Source organism: Tyto alba, unplaced genomic scaffold (genome assembly GCF_018691265.1).
Source record: "Tyto alba isolate M040663 unplaced genomic scaffold, T.alba_DEE_v4.0 Super-Scaffold_2, whole genome shotgun sequence".
NCBI lineage: Eukaryota > Metazoa > Chordata > Aves > Strigiformes > Tytonidae > Tyto > Tyto alba.
Window position 1 is genome coordinate 470,779 of NW_024881282.1, and position 16,159 is coordinate 486,937.

The 16,159-nt window shown below is 45.3% G+C and overlaps 2 protein-coding genes across 8 annotated transcripts in view; one reads left to right on the top strand and one right to left on the bottom strand.

Annotated features, from left to right (window-relative positions):
- Nucleotides 1-7,071, bottom strand: part of LCMT2 (leucine carboxyl methyltransferase 2) — a 36,266-nt gene extending 29,195 nt beyond the window's left edge. For all 7 annotated transcript variants that reach the window (XR_006165413.1, XR_006165414.1, XR_006165412.1 and 4 more), the window contains exons 1-7: nucleotides 6,968-7,071; nucleotides 6,580-6,704; nucleotides 5,010-5,091; nucleotides 4,494-4,674; nucleotides 2,050-2,206; nucleotides 1,403-1,592; nucleotides 870-977 (exon numbers count right to left, since the gene is read on the bottom strand). Coding sequence is in view for 2 of the 7 variants with exons in the window: in XM_042793450.1 (XP_042649384.1) it covers nucleotides 870-977; nucleotides 1,403-1,592; nucleotides 2,050-2,206; nucleotides 4,494-4,674; nucleotides 5,010-5,091; nucleotides 6,580-6,704; nucleotides 6,968-7,006 (882 nt within the window). In the remaining 5 variants the exon portion in view is untranslated. The remainder of the gene's footprint in view (nucleotides 1-869; nucleotides 978-1,402; nucleotides 1,593-2,049; nucleotides 2,207-4,493; nucleotides 4,675-5,009; nucleotides 5,092-6,579; nucleotides 6,705-6,967) is intronic.
- A 68-nt stretch (nucleotides 7,072-7,139) lies between these two features.
- DCHS1 (dachsous cadherin-related 1) overlaps nucleotides 7,140-16,159 on the top strand; it is an 80,359-nt gene continuing 71,339 nt past the window's right edge. Inside the window, exon 1 of the mRNA XM_032994533.2 lies at nucleotides 7,140-7,349. The gene's annotated coding sequence lies outside the window, so the exon portion shown is untranslated. The remainder of the gene's footprint in view (nucleotides 7,350-16,159) is intronic.

Consider the following 16,159-nt stretch of genomic DNA (forward strand, 5'->3'; position numbering starts at 1 on the left):
CATCTTTCAGTCATCACTTTTGCATTCATGTAGCAGAACAGATCCTGCATGTTGGCAAAATAAATGCAAGCACATTAAATTGTTTTCATACAGCAGGCTGTTGGATTTCTAGAGATAATTCTAAATAGAGAATCACAAAATTGAAAGGGAAACTTACTAAGTATCCTACAAGATTGAAGATCCTACAAATCTTGAAGTTACTCAGTATCTTTGACTTCTCTTCTAGACTTCAAATAGTCAAAAACTTTGCCAGCAGTTAACATAAAAATGGCAAAGAATAGAGTCATAGCTTAATTTCAATCGTTAATATAGGAATGGCTCTACAGTCAGACTAAAAAAATATCTGAAACTAGTAACCTGTATCCAACAATGACAAACAGTAATAGGCTATGGAAATGCAAGAGAGCAGGACAAGCGCAACTCTACTTCCCTGAGGAATGCTCCCAACCATTTCCAGTTAGGATCCTCACATCAGGTGTATTTTTATGTATTCAGTAATCCTCAATGGATTTCTCTTTCATCAAAATAATTGCCCCTTGAACCCATAGAAACTTTTAGCATCTGCAACATCTTTTCTACCACCAACTAGTTTGCTATGCTAAGACTGTCCCTCTGAGAGACCGCTCACTGTGGAAGGAACAAGAAGTTTTTCTAACACCAAAGAGAGTCTTCTTCCAATGTTACTTGCCCCAGTTTCACATGGAGCTTCCTGCAGGCTCTGCATTAACTACATCTGATTCAAGATCCTTTCTGCCGACATGAACCCCTATGCCTCAGCAGCTCTTGTACAGAATTGTGACCATAAGAAATTGCAGACACTTTATTGCATCAAAGCCCGGTCGCTGGTGTTCAGAATAAAGGCGGGTTACCTCATATTCATCAAAAGGCTCCAGAGCCTGCACTCTTTGCTGCTCATCTTCTGGAGTACAACAGGTGAAAAACTCATTCATATCCATGACACTGCACTCGGTCCAGCCCTAAAACAGAAACTCCTCAAAATTATTACCTCTGAAAGGATAGAGACTCGCTTCCCACAAGAAAACAAAGACTAAGTTATACACCTGCATGAGCCTTTAAGACTGTCTAGCTGGAACAACAACAGCCCAGAATCTGGTGAGGATAGATCTCCTATCTGTAAAGCTCTTAAGAACTTAATTTGTTATATCAAAAGTCTCAGAGGAACCCATCTTGCCTTAATCCCATATCAGAAAGCAGACTTCAAATTGGTTGGAAGGACCTTCAAATGACTAGTCATGCTACTAAAGAAGGCAGTGTCTCAGCCTTGGCCCTGTTTGCTTCAACCCATGCCTGACACAGCTGGTGACTTCCAAAATTATTTACTGTTACAATCTTTCCCAGGTAAATCATGCTTCATGTGTGTCCTAGAGCTGCAGGTACTTACCTTTTCAAAAAAACGCCTTTGCTGTGCCTTGCAATCAGGGTACTGTGCCAAAGAACGAAGTGCAGAGTTCATCTGGCTAAAATGCTGCTGCATGACACGTCCAAAGGGGTCCTCTGGGTGCATCTGCTCATACAGCAGAAAGCATGCCTGGGAGAAACGCTCTGCTGCCCACTGAATCAAGGCATCTGACCTGTCAGGTAGATTGTGTATAAGAAATTAAATAACTGAGGGCCCACCTACCAAATGGCAGATGTAGTGTATCTTCCTGCAAAACCATAAAGCATGCTATTACGGGATCCTGATAGAGGTAATACAGAAAAGAGAATTCTGTGCTGGTGACTCATGAACATCCCCTCCCCAGTCTGTGCAGAGAATTCGGAGGATGAGAGGAAGAAAAAAAAAAAAAAAAAAAAAAATCAGAATCACTCATACAAGGTGGTGGTTCTTTTTTTCCTTCCTTTTAGGATGTCATGTGGATATCAATTACCCCATCACACTTATGATATAAGGAGCTGTTTGGGACTTCCACAGAATTCCTGAGGCTTTAGCTATAAGAGAGCAGGTCTCCCAGCTCCAGGTGACGTACATACAAAGCAGCTTGTTCTTCTCATTTTACCACCTAGCTAACAAAGGATAACTCAACTGACCTGCTGTTTTCCATGTAGGTGAGCACGACCTCTGCTATGAAGAGGGTGGGGATTTCATTGTCCAGTTCTGCTTCCTGTAGGGCTCTCTCCAGCTCAGATAGCTCTGATAAATCCACTCCCAGTAATTTATAATCCTCTCCAGAAAAGGTAACGGCTCCTGGAAGATGAAAATGACACAATCTCACTGCAGTGCTGATGCAATACTGAGACCAAAAGGGACAAACGAAAATCAACCTCACAGGCAATTGCTCACAAGGCTGTGCCCATCAAGTCAATTTCTTTGACACATGTACAAGAAAATCCCGATCACTAAATGAATTGTAAAGGGAGCGTCAAGAAGCAATCCATTAAATGCAGATCTAAAACTCATTTTATCATATTTACTCTAATATTTCTATAGAGCTACTATAATTTAGAATCAAATCTTAAGGGCTCTCATGTATAGACCTTTCAATTTATGCTAAGAAAGTCCCATTGCTTTGATAGAATTTGAATGGTTTACATCATAACGATAAAACCATTCTCAAGGTTTTTTTGATTGGTTTGTTTGTTTTTTTTAAAGATTTCATTTCTGTACAATGGCACTGAATCCTGAACCAGCACATGCTAGCTCTCTGCAAACACCAGGACTAGTCTCACAGATTGCCGTTCTCAGAAATAAGTTCCAATTATGACTTGCAGGCATTATCATGTCATACCTCTGTACTCCATCAGAATATCATAAACTATAGTTTGTTTACCTGTTTCAACCAAAATTGAATCATAAACAAAGCAAACTGTAAAGTACTCTCAGAAATCACCTACTCTATGTCTCTAACACTGCAATCCAATAATTATACCTGTCCTGAGAACTGCTAATCTACACTGTTCTCAAAGACATCCATTACTGGATGCAAAATGGCTTTCTTCAGAAGCCCATCCCAGTGCTCCCTGTTCATTTCTTCTAAGATTTAACTCGTCTATCCATCAATTCCTGCCCTCTGGACACAGACAATAGGGTATTCCCAGCTATTCTGACACCTGCCTTTTAGTTGAAGTACTTGATGATTATTGGTATGGACAGAATTTTTTGCCACGGGATGCCACCAATATTAAAAATGTGAATGGATTCAAGAGGAAACTGAACAAGCTCACGGAAGAGCTACTCACTAAGACTTGTTCCACTGCTCACAGGAGCCAGGGAGCTGTGCTCTGCATCTAGCTCTGTAGCTATCTTCCATCTGTATTTAAATTATTACAGACTAAACACAGTGGCTTACATATGCCCCTGTTGTATTTTACTCCACAGTTTCCCGACCATTCACGTACTTTGTCAAAAATCCTACTCTCATCCACCATATTGCAACTCTTCCTGTTTCCTGCTGGCTTATTACATTTTTACCTTCCACAGCTTATCATCTAGAACGTTAATGGAGACCTTGAAGGAAATCAGATGCAAGAGAAACCTCTAGTGAACCCCATGATTTACAGTCCTCCATTTTGCCCCTTAGCCCTTAGTTGGCATAACAATCCTTTCACCTCTGCTTGTATTCTACAGTAGTTTCATAAAGCTCAGTTCTTCCTGCCTTGGAGAAGGGAAAACAAAAAGCTGGGTAACATAACAACTAATGTTTTATTAAAGTCAAGACAACTAAGAGTCATACCTTCTCTCCTACCAATAAAGCCCATAAATCACAGTATAATTTAGGTTATACTAAAGGGGCCTTTGAAGGCAACCTAGTCCAACTCCTTGCTCACAGCAGTTATCCATATCAGGTTGCTCAAGGCCCTGTCCAGTCAAACTCTAACTATCTCCAAGGATGGAGATTCCACCACCTTCCTGAGCAATGTGTTCCTGTTTTTAACTACTCGCATGGCAGAAAAAAAAAAATAATCATCATACGTAACTGGAATTTCCTTTGTTGCAACGTGCAACCACTGCCCCTTGACTGTTTGCTTCGTGTCTCCAAGAAAAGTCTGGCTCCATCTTTTCTACACCCACACATTACTCAGTTGAAGACTGCAGTAAGACTCACCTCCCTCCCTCCCAACCTTCTCCTAAGGCTGAACAAACCCAGTTCTCTCAGCCTTCCTTTCTACATCATAGGCTCCACCACTTCATCATTCCCATGACCTCTCACTGGCCATGCTGCGGTTTGCCACTCTCTTTGTATTAGTGAGCCCAAAGCTGGACATAGTACTTCAGAAACCGTAACAGAAAGAAACTGAACTTGTTTTGACATAATCCGCTTCTGACAAATCCATTCTGGCAGCTATACATCTTCTTGCCATCTCCCAATGCTTATGAATGATTTATTTGTTCCAAAATTTTTCATAAAATTAACATGCTTTTCATCTACAACTTCTTAGTTCCTCTACCATCATATCTCACTTTTTAAAAGCTGAAGCTATGTTTATTTCTTCTAAACATTTAGTATCTAGAAAACCTTCCACAAATTTCATACCTAATCTTTCCCCTCCAGCATCTCCCACCAGTGCCGACAACTCTTTCATTCTTTTGATCAGAGCAGCTTTTTGGCATGCCACATTTGGGAAATCCACTTCACATACCACAGTGTGATGCAGAAGACCTACGTCCTTCAAACGGAAGTATAAGGAGTCAAAGCCAGCACCTAAAGACAGGATCTGAAGAGAAAGTGTCAGAAAAAGTTACACTCAACTCTAGCAGCATCCTGAGCATCTAGATGTGAAAAATATTCAACAACATCATCTGTAGAGCAACAGAATCAGGCAATCTCCTGCAAGAGGTAGAAGAATTTTGTGTAGGTATTGCCCCCTCCCTTATATTTCTGTCAAAGTGACAAATGGACAGCCACAGTAGTGCCAGTCAGATTTTTTGTGCTCTTCCAGCAAAGGATCACAACAGATGCATTAATAAACTACTGCAGTACTGAGATGCCAAAAAGATTTTTCACACATGTAGTGGAAACTGACAGTACACCCAGACAAAGAAAATGCACCTGTGTCTTGGGGTGGCTTTGGGTCTTCTGCAGGAAGTCTTGAACACAGTGATCTATAGCACGGGCGCGGATGTAATAACCCCTGTGGAATGAAATTCAGTTGTAAACACTGTCCAGGAATCCTGTTTCTTCAGCACTGACATACTCTATTTCAAAAAACTGATTTTTTTCCCTCTCATCTTATACTCAATAACCCCACATTTATAGACCTGCACTGTGAGATGTTTGATGATTTTGTCATATCTAGAGCTTGTTAATAAATACAGATGTCCTGCATTGAGTAGCTAAGCCAGAAAAAAACGTGCAGATATCCTAGCTGGACCTGTTCCGTTTTGCATAAATAAATATTCAGTGGATTAAAAAGTATGAAACCAGTTAGGATGTTCCCTGCAATGTGAGTGGCCAATACTCGATTTCCTGCACCAAATCAAATGCCGGAACAATATGAAATGAACTCCTTTACTTACATAGGGCTTTTGGCTATAACAAAATGACTGAAAGTATGTGCAAATGCAGTGAGAAGGGAACAAAAAAGGGAAGAAAAGCAAAGCCAGGAAAGGAATTTAATTCTGTTTTTTGAATGAATGGAACCAGGTAAGTTTAACTCCCAGAACGTGTTCACCTTTTGCCTAGTCTGGCAGGGACTGGTGCCGCTTTTTCCTTGGCATTCTCTTCTAGATAGTTTCATTGTGTCCCCATCAGGACTACCAGTTTCTATCACCTGCTTTAACAAGCACGTTAGCATCCCCATGCCTCACACTACGTATTCTAAGATGTCCCCAAATTTATGAAAACGTTGACAACAGCAATACATAACTATTTCTATGAATTTAGTTTGGCATGCCAACGACATGTGACACATCAACGCAGGCTCAGCTCCCTGACCTGATGAGTAACACTCATCTTCACAGGCCTTCGAGCCTCTGCTTGAATACTGCTTTTTTTCACTGAATGAAACTCCTCTGGCAACTCACAGCCATTCTGATTGCCTTAAACTATTAGCCTCATATCGTGGTAACTCCACAAACATATCAGCATAGAACCCTCTACACATACACAAGAAAACATTCATGCTTGTGTCCTGCAAAGCTCCAGAGAAGGGCTAGTGGTCAGACACCACTGATATAAAAGAAAGTATTGTTTCCCTGAGCCACCAAATACCTTACTGAAATTGTAACATTCTTGAGAATTGAAGAGAAAGCTATTGACGTTTTTAGTACATTAGTTTTCAAATCTTATCTAAAGTAGTTTACAGCAGCACTGAATGCTGGCATTAGGAACCAGTCCGGTGACATGCTTTGCTTGGGACAAAGCTTTCATTTTTTGCCTGTAAGCCATGTATAATTATACCAACAGTTTAAAAAGGTCACAATGCTGAGAGACCCTGCTCGGCAAGTCGTCACTCTGTCGCTGTGCGCTCTCACCTTAAAACGCATTTTTAAAAGCTACGCCTTAAACAGAAGGGACAACTCACGGGCCCCGGGGAACAGCTGGGGCCCTGCTGCAGCCCCAGGGGGGAGGGTCGCAAGCCCCCCCCGCATGCCGGGCCCGCGCAGCGCCCGCTCCTCACCGGTGGACGAGCGGGGCTCGCCGCCGCTGCCGCCCCGCCAGGAGCCGCAGGAACCGGTCCTGGATGTAGCCCCGCTCCGCCGCCGAGCACTTGCTGACGGCGCTGCTGCCGCCGGTGCCCTGGACCTGCCGGGACAAGGACACGGTGCCGACGCGTCCCACAGACGCCGCGGGCCGTGAGGCGCCCGGGTCCACCGGGGGGGAGAGGCGAGGCCAGGGCTCGCAGGGGAGGGGAGGGCGGTTCCCGCCAGCGCCGCCGAGCCTCCCCCGCACCCCAGCCTCCCCCCGCTTGCCAGCCCGGGCCCCGCCGCCCGCGCAGACACCCGGCGAGGCCCCGGCGCGGCGGTGCCCACTCGCGGCAGTGCCGGGGGGGGGGGGGTGTCACTCACGGCGGCGGGGCGCGGGGTGCCCGGACGCCCCCGGCCCATCCTGCGCTTCACCGGAGCGCGAGCGCGGCGCCCGGCGCGGTCAGTGACGAGCGGCGCGCGGCCCCGCGGCGTCAGGGGCGGGGAGATGCCCGTGGCGCGCGCCCCCTGGCGGCCCGACCCGCGGTGCCGGGCCCGCCCCCCGGGGAGACCGGCCCGCACCGGCCGCCCCCGCGTGGGACCGCGGCCTGGCCGCCCGTGGGATCCCGGACCCGGGGTCCCGGGCTGGTCGCCCCGCGCTGCCGCCGCGGCACCCGGCGGACCCACGAGCGCCGTCCCGTACCTGGGCCCGGGAGCGAGGAAGGGCCGGGAGCGCGTCGCCATGGCAACGGGCAGCCTCGGCGCGGTAAGCGGAGGGGCGGGGGGAGAAGCGCTGCGTCGGGAGCAGGGCGCGGAGCTGCGCGGGGGGCGCGGGGCTCCCCGGGGCAGGGCGCGGAGCTGCGCGGGGGGCGCGGGGCTCCCCGGGGCAGGGCGCGGAGCTGCGCGGGGGGCGCGGGGCTCCCCGGGGCAGGGCGCGGAGGGTGCGGGGCTCCCCGGGGCAGGGCGCGGAGCTGCGCGGAGGGTGCGGGGCTCCCCGGGGCAGGGCGCGGAGCTGCGCGGAGGGTGCGGGGCTCCCCGGGGCAGGGCACGGAGCTGCGCGGGTCTCCGCGCGGGGGGCGCGGGGCTCCCCGGGGCAGGGCGCGGAGCTGCGCGGGGGGCGCGGGGCTCCCCGGGGAGCTGCGCGGAGGGTGCGGAGCACCCCGGGGCAGGGCGCGGAGCTGCGCGGAGCTCCCCGGGGCAGGGTGCCCGTGTCCCTGGCGGGGTGCGGAGCTGCGCGGGGCACGATGCAGACAGAGCTCTCTGGCGAGGAGCAGCTGTGATTAACTCTGCATCGGGCCCCGCAGTGGTTCTGTTCCCTGTGGTGCAGTTTAGAGCAGAGCTGGTAGTGGTGACCGCGTGTGATTTGGGACGTGGCTTCTTGGCGGTTCACAAGCTGCCGGTGCTGAGGACAAACAGGCACAGGACCACGGGAGTGTCTGTGGGGGAGGAGGTGAATGTTTCATGTTACTTCTCTTTAGGAATTGTACTAGGAGTTGTAGAGGAAACGTGCTAACCTGAGCTATGTAAGATGTCATGAGTACTACACTTACTGTCATTTGCAGCGTCTCTACACATCTTGCACTCCACAAATTAGTATATTGTCCATTAAATAGGTTGCAATCTTAAAATGTCACTTTTATACAGAATAGTCAGTATGCATATTTCTAACTGGGACACGTAAAGCTCGATCCTTAGCCCAGTGCTAGCATTTTATCAACAACCACATAAGTTTCCTTCTCTGAGGTATATTTTATTAGTGTTGCCTTTTAGGTGATTTCTGGCATACCTGAAGCAGCTAGTCCTAACTGCTGCAGTTATTGGTGGCTCCTATATTTCTATTTGTATTTCAGATGTGTGCACAGTTTCTGCAGAGATCAGGGCTTCCTTTTCCTCCAGATTCCCTTTTCCTAGCTGTTCATCATTTTGTTGATCTTGTCACATCTCTGGGATCTAGAAATGATGTTTTGGTTTAGTTATAGGTTAAGACTTAAAGGGAATGCTAGCCCATCCTGCTGGCACTTCAGATCCTGCAGGATTTCCAATTATATTAGCATCCTGAGAATTATGATGGAACAAAATACATGGCAGCAAGTTGGGGAGTGGCCACTGAACTCCGTGCATCCAGCTGTCCCAGGAAGTCCTTTCCAGTCCTGAATTTATATATGCATAACAATCTTCCGTGCAAACTCTGTGAGAAGACACAGGAACGTGAACTGGGCATCCTGGGTTTAACACTAGAACACAGACCTCGTTGGCGGGGCTGAGGAGGCTGGGAGTTTCCTACAAGGCACTGCATGTGTGCTCCAGGAAGGGAGTTTCTATATCAGATTTCCTTGGTAAAGGATGAGAAAGTGATGTGCAGCCATTCTTGGGTCTGCATGTCCAATCCCTAGCTGTCACAGATATAAAATCCCATAATCACTATTTTATCAGGCTCTAGTTTAGAAGCAGATGGGATTTTTGCTTCTATGTCTTTCTCAGTTTGGAAGGATGTTTTGGAGCCTGATTGCTGTAATAGCTTGAAATCTCCTCCAGATTTCTTGTTGCATGTGTTAATGGCCAATTTATATCCATTTATTCTTGATTCACAGTTAGTCGTAATCTGAAATTGTTCCTTTACCTTTCTGGCACTGACTCCAAGTGTACAAGCAGACAGATTTATCACCTCTTGTTCTATGTTTTGCCAGACTAAGGCGAGCTAAGCAAGTTCTGCTAGTGGGAGGTAGAAAGCTTTCAAATAAATTTCTGAAAGAGGATGGATGCTGTGTGCAGAGGATATGCTATCATAGACCCATCACGTCCCTCTGGTTTGGACACCTTCACAGGCTGACGTGGGGGAGGGGATGCCTCTTCCCTGGTGTGCACGGGCAACCTTCCCCTGCCTCTTCTCTCCTCCCACTCCTCTGAGGATTCCCTTGGGACTCTGCACAACATTCAAAGCTTGTGAGGAATGCACAACTCACCCCAAATAACAGAAAACACATAGTAGAGCAGCACAGGCATCTAGGGGCCCCATGCTGCTCCCACCCCCAACTGGGCGGGCGGTCTGAGGAGAGGGGAGTACATAATGAAAAGCATTTGCTGCAGCAGCTATCTATAGTCATTTGTGTTTGGGAGCGGGCAAGGGACAGGCGTGGTCCTGCCTGCCTGACCTCAGAGTTGACGTCAGAGAACCCCAAATGAATAACAGGGAATGCTCCTGAGAGAGAAGCACAGCCAGGCTACCCAGCATGGAAGGTGAGACATCAGCACCACTAAACAACAGAAGAGGTAAAATGGGAGGTATTGTTCCCACAGAGGGGTACTCAGTATCCACAGTATCAAGACTCTGTCCTCAATTCAAGGTGGGCCAGAGAAGTTTGGGTCTTTCTATGGGCTAAGTCAGCAACACAAAACCTGTGCTTCTGATCTACTACCAGCATTTACCCTTACCTGTTCTGCTTTCTTAACCACTTGGATGCATGCTAAAGGTTATCGGTTGCAGCACAGTCTCTGTATCAGCTTTCTCCTGGGAAACAGTTCTAGGAATGATAAGGTTACAGATCTGTGTTGTGCTGAGCAGTAGGACTGTGCCTTAAAAATATTGCTACCTGAAATATTTGGTTCTAACGCTCCTGATATTGCACTGTTGCTCCCAGTCACTGCAAGAGTAGAGGGCTGGGTTCATCTGCCAATCTAGGACAATGTGGTAAGAATTGGATCCAGGAGAACATATGGTACGAGTCTCAGATCGCAATCATTTTATTGTAATGTAATACCACAGAGAGGCCTCAGTGACAGGGCAAGGCCTTGTCAGGCTAAGACCAGCGCAGCAAAATGTAGAGGTAAACAACATAAATTTTAAGTCTTGCATGCACACGGAAGTCTTGAGTGTACAATCTAAATACTTCACAAAATACATCTGTGTCATCAAAGAGGCTGTGATTAACAGAACAAGATACAATCACAGAATCATAGAATGGTTTGGGTTGGAGGAGACTTTTAAAGATCATGTAGTTCACTCCCCCCCCACCATGAGCAGGAACATCTTTCACTAGATCATGTTGATTAAAGCCCCGTCCAACCTGACTTTGAACACAATCACAGGAACCAACTTCCTAGTCCTTAAGAATGTAAACATCTGCAAAAAAATCCATCACTGTCAAGGAAGATATTGTGATTTTCTCATTCTTTGGCATTTGGTGGAATCTTTTCTTCTTCAAAAAGAGTGATGGACAGGAAGTTTAGAAGATATCCTTAGATACTAATGGCAGTGATGTTGGAAGTGGAGAGATGAAACGATCATCCTGTGTCATGTCACACAAGTTAGGAAGTGCAGGAAACAGTTGTGAGGACTTTTAAAAGGTAAAAGAAGTGGTTTATTTTACTGCCTTGTAGAGACTCTGTGGTAGAGAAGGGGGAACTGAGGGAAGTATATGGCTAAAGTACTAGCCTGGAGGGATAACATTTGCACTGATAATATAATGGACTTAGATTTGTGAATGAACAAGAAGGGTTAAAAGAACCAGGTGAGGAGATTTGAGGACAAAGAATGTTGAGGCAGGGTTTTGTTTTACTTTTGTTTTTGTTTTGCAGAGATCTCAGGCCAAAGGATCTTGTGAAATTACCAGTGCACTGATATTTATAGGATGAAAATGACATGCCTTGTGAAACTGTTGGACACTTAATACAGTATCGGCCCTGGGCAAAGTAGTGGAAGGGCTGACCACACATTGTAAGAGGGAGTGATGATTGCTGTTAACTAAACAATGCATTTACATTTCTGAGCAAGATAATTATATGTCTGTCTGGAATACCGCCAGTGGACATTTGTTGATACCCCAGGAGGTTTGCTTCGCTGTTTTATTCCCACATAATGTGGTCTTCTAACATCTCCTTGTTAATAATTCAGAATTTCATTAAATGATGTTGTCTATTGCATGTTGAATGACAATAGCTTGACCTTAGGCACTGCTATGATCAACTCTTTCTGAAAAACTACCAGAGCTTTCCAAAAAATATCTTGAAGTCGTCTGCTTGCAGGAGGATGCTCATACACTTCACATCGGGTGATACTGACCCCCACTCTGCTTTTCATCTGATTGGTGGGAGGCACTCTTCATCTCCTGACTCACCACAGAATGGTGGTCCTGTGCTACCTGCTGCTTTCCCATTTTAAGTAACATGTTACCAAATGTATCTGTTGCATTTACATTCAGTGATTCTCTACATTTTGTGAATAAACATGCATTGGGGTAAAGCACCTGTGATACTTCTGATAAACTGATATGGCACTTTATGATGTATTATACTTACGTTCATGCTATTCAAAGACCTTATCACACCATCTCAATTTGCTTTTTCTCTCTGAACAAGTAAAACTCTAGTTTGAATTATTGTCTAGAATGGATTTTTTTCCAAAGAGGTATGAGCAAGATAGGAGCCTTCAACTTCCACTGAGGAAAGTTTCAAAAGTAACCTTTCTGCGTGTGTTTAGGGGCTTGATGTATGGGGGTGCTGCTCCTAAGCAGCAAACTCAAGTCTCTCAGAGCTGCCTTTGTATTTTAGAGATAAAGAACCTGCCTTACTCTTCTCTCCAAATGCAAAAATTATACACTGGCTGTTTCATAGTTTCTTTGGTAACTTGACACCACCCTTCAAAAATCTGGCTTTTATATTGTTTCCTCACCAAATCTCTGTGTCAATTCCTCATCTTTAAAATGAGGATAAGACCAAATTTCATACCTTCAAGGGGGAAAGCATGAGAAAAGAAAGAGGAATTTTGGCACATCAGAAATAGATAAGGGATTTCTGTAAGGCATTTGTCAGTAGTACATGACAAGCTGATTAAACACTGAGCAGTAATTCATCAACTTTTGATTTAAACTCTGTTGCCGTATTTTACAATGGATGTTTGTCAGCCAGCAGGGTTGTTTCTAGGAGAGTCCCACAAAACAGTTCACAATTACAGATTGGTGGCTGTATCCTGCAAAGCAGGAATTAAAGGATTTATTGATTGCACTAGATGACCAATAGCATATGAGTTCTCCATTTGATGAAATAGTTAGACCAAAAGCTATTTTGAAGCATATATAAAAAGGACAGTATCATAGAATAGATTAGACTAGACTAGACTAGAATAGTTCAGTTGGAAGGGACCTACAACAATCATCTAGTCCAATTGCAAAGAAGGATTGGTATTACTTATGTATATTTCATTATTATAATGATTTTTGTCATAATGTCATCATTTCAAACCCATTCTGGTTACGAGTTGAAAGGAGTTCTGGTTTGAGGTCTCCCCTATATTCAGAGATTGAAGGCACAGAGACTCTTTAGTTTCAAAACGGTTGTAAAATTAAGCAGTATGGACTTACTACAACAAGACTGTCAGAAAATGACGACCAATCTGTATTTGGACTGTAAGTAGATTTTGTCAGGGTCCCAGGTATGTGATGCATTCTGTGTTCCTCTGGTTGGTGACATTATTTCTTACCAATTTCCTGATGTTTCAAGGATCACCAGTATTATATTGCCATGTTTGCCAGTAGACGTAGTGCTACTTTCCCCAAATTAGAATTCCCCATCCACATGATGTTAAAGCCAGAATCACATTCATCAATTTATTCCTAGGAGGCTCAGATGAACAGGACTAGCAAAGGGAAAGTAGCTCTCCAGTGTCCTAATCCCAGTTCTGCAGCTTCCCATTCTCTCAGCTTCATCCTGCTGTTATCTCTGCTCCCAGGATCTCCTAACCTAACACAGACATGTAGCCAGTCTCCAGGGAGTCTCTGGTCCATGAATTTGGCCTTGTTTATAGCATCTAAGCCACGATGTCATCACTTTGGGGCCCCACACATAGATGGCAAGGGAGGAAACAATGTAAATTATGCTGGCCTCTGCTTTCTTGTGGTGAGATCTGTGCTTGCCAGAAACTTCTAGCCTTTGTTCTGGGCTGGGAATGGGTTTCATAATGGAGAGGGAGGCACTTTCTATTCTGAGTGGAGAAAGCAGTACCAGGGAAGGTTTTAATTATCTCCCACCAGTGCAGAGCGGCCAGGCTGCTTGCAGTTGCAGGGGTTGATGAACAGTGCATTCCCAGTCCAGTCTATTACAGTGAGAAGGGCTTCAGGAGTGGAGCATGTTCTCACCCCATGGGAAAGAGGTCTTTGTTGGGATGAGACCACTTAGTAAGATCCAGAATGGAGCTCTTCTCAAGAGGCAAGGACTCCCTCTGCCAGACTTGGAGCAAGCAAACATCAATTAGAAATGGAAGGGAAGCACAACAGGGTTTTCTTGCCTTTGTCCCACCACTCTGAGGTGACATTGTACTGTGGAGAATGGCACTCTGGGCTTGTCCTTCTAACCTGTCCTAATGACTAATGTAGAGCTTGGGCTACTGCTGTTCATAACCTAGCAGGGAATGTAGCAAACATGTGGAAGATATTCTTGTCTTCATTTTTACGTCTTGTCTTGTAATCATGCTCTTTTCCTCCAGGGTACCCTGGTACAGTCCAGTACTTTGGGGTCCTGCTATTAAAATTATCTGCTCAGCATTTTTCAAATGCTTTGAGGGAGGGTTCTTGTTTATGTGCCATTCACACTTTTTTATTCCTCCTGTCTTGCTGATGCTAATTCTCCATCTCATTACCCTTAGCTGTTAGTGGTTCACACTACCTTTGCTAGGTCCTTTCTCTGCCTTGCTTTTGCTTTTCCACTGTAAGTATAAATCTAAATCCTGCATCCCTATTGCAAGAGCTGCTACTTCCTCCCCCATAGTTTGATTAATATTTCCTTCCATCTTTTCTGCTTACTCACCAGGTCATGTTGCTGGTTTTAATATCACCTTGCCTTCTCCTGCTGTTTTTGAAATGCCCTCTGTAAAAAATGCATCTGTCCCTGGCATCTTCATGGCCTCCCTGTCTATGTCCTGAGTCCTTCAGAGACTTTGATGCCTTTACTTCACATTTCTCAAAGTCTAAACTCCTGTTGGATCATGTTGCTTGAATCCGGTCAGGCTGTGGGCGAATGCCACGTTGATGCCTTTCCATTGCTGCCTCTTCCCCTACCCTGCTTCCTTCCCTCTTTTCCTCTTCAGAGCAGTGCTGTGTTCAGCTTTTCAGTGTTGCTGTCACCAGGTCCATCCTGCCAGCCTTTCTCTCTTCTTTCAATTTTTGGCTTTTTCTCTTCTGTTTACAGTCATCGCTCACACTTCTCCACTGGCTAATTTTCTTCATGCTGTGTTGTCCTCCACCCTTGATTCATTCTCCCCTTTTCATCCATTATAAGCTCAACCCTGGAAATCCTCAACCCTTAAACTCTCCTGGGATTTCTTTCACCCCCTGCACTGGTATTAACAAACTCCCATAAACAGCCTGAATTCTGCCACTTCACTGCCTTTCTTCCCACTCTCATTTTGCCATCTTCCTAGTTTAAAATGGAAAGGTTCAAAGTTTGACTTACTCCCTTGTCCTCAATTTCAGGTTCCTTTAGCCTGTTATAGCTCATTTCTCAAAGTCTTTTCTCCTCCTGCTTTCAGTTCTTCCTTCGTAAGAGCTCTCTGCTTCCTCCCACAGGAAAGAAACAAGAAATAACCTCTTTGCCTTTCATTCTTCTCCTCTTTCTTCTCCCTATCAGAAATGCAGAAATTTCTTACCTACTTTATTTTGTTATTGTAATCCCAGATAACATGTTCTGAGGCATTTCAGAGTTCAGCATTTCAAAGAATTTATGAGACTCTCATTATCTGCTCTAGAAAGGAAGATGAAGTTTCCAGATGGTATTTTTACAACAAATAGTGAGTTTGTGGCATAGTGGGCTTTGGACTTCAGCCTCCAAGGCTACAGGATATAGTGCAAGTGAGACATAAAACCTGTGATGCACAAAATCACTCCAGCACAAAACAAGTGCTGTGAGATGTGTTTAATTTCTGTAAATGGCCCTTAAAATTATATTTTGCTTCTTTATTTAAGAAATAAAGAATCAGTAGTAAGCATAAAACAAGAGACCTGTAGTTGTGTGTAATGTAGGTGAGGGATAACGTTTCTCAGAATTACAGGGCTCTCAAAGTTGCATATGGTTCACTCTGTCATACGGCTGTGGCAGAGGATGCTAAAGCCACTGAATGTCCCAATGTTTCTTAGGTGAGTGATGTTGGATATGTTGTCTCTCTAAGTGCAGATCTGCACCCTGGATGGGATAGACCCGGGAAAGTGCTAAGAAGAGTCTTTCTTCTTTGACAGTAATGAAACCAGAAAATATTATACTTATTCTATATTAAAATAGAATAGTTCCACTTGAAAGGGACCTACAACGATCATCTAGTCCAACTGCCTGACCACTTCAGGGCTGACCAAAGGCTAAAGCATTAAGGCATTAAGGGCATTGTCCATTGCCTCTTAAACACTGGCAGGCTTGGGGCATTGACCACCTCTCTGTGAAGCCTGTTCCAGTATTTGATCACCCGTTCTATAAAGAAATGCTTCCTAATGTCCAGACTAAACCTCCCCTGACACAGTTTTGAACGATTCCCACCTGTCCCTGGATCCCAGGGAGAAGAGCTCAGCATCTCCTTCTCCACATCCCCTTCTCAGGAAG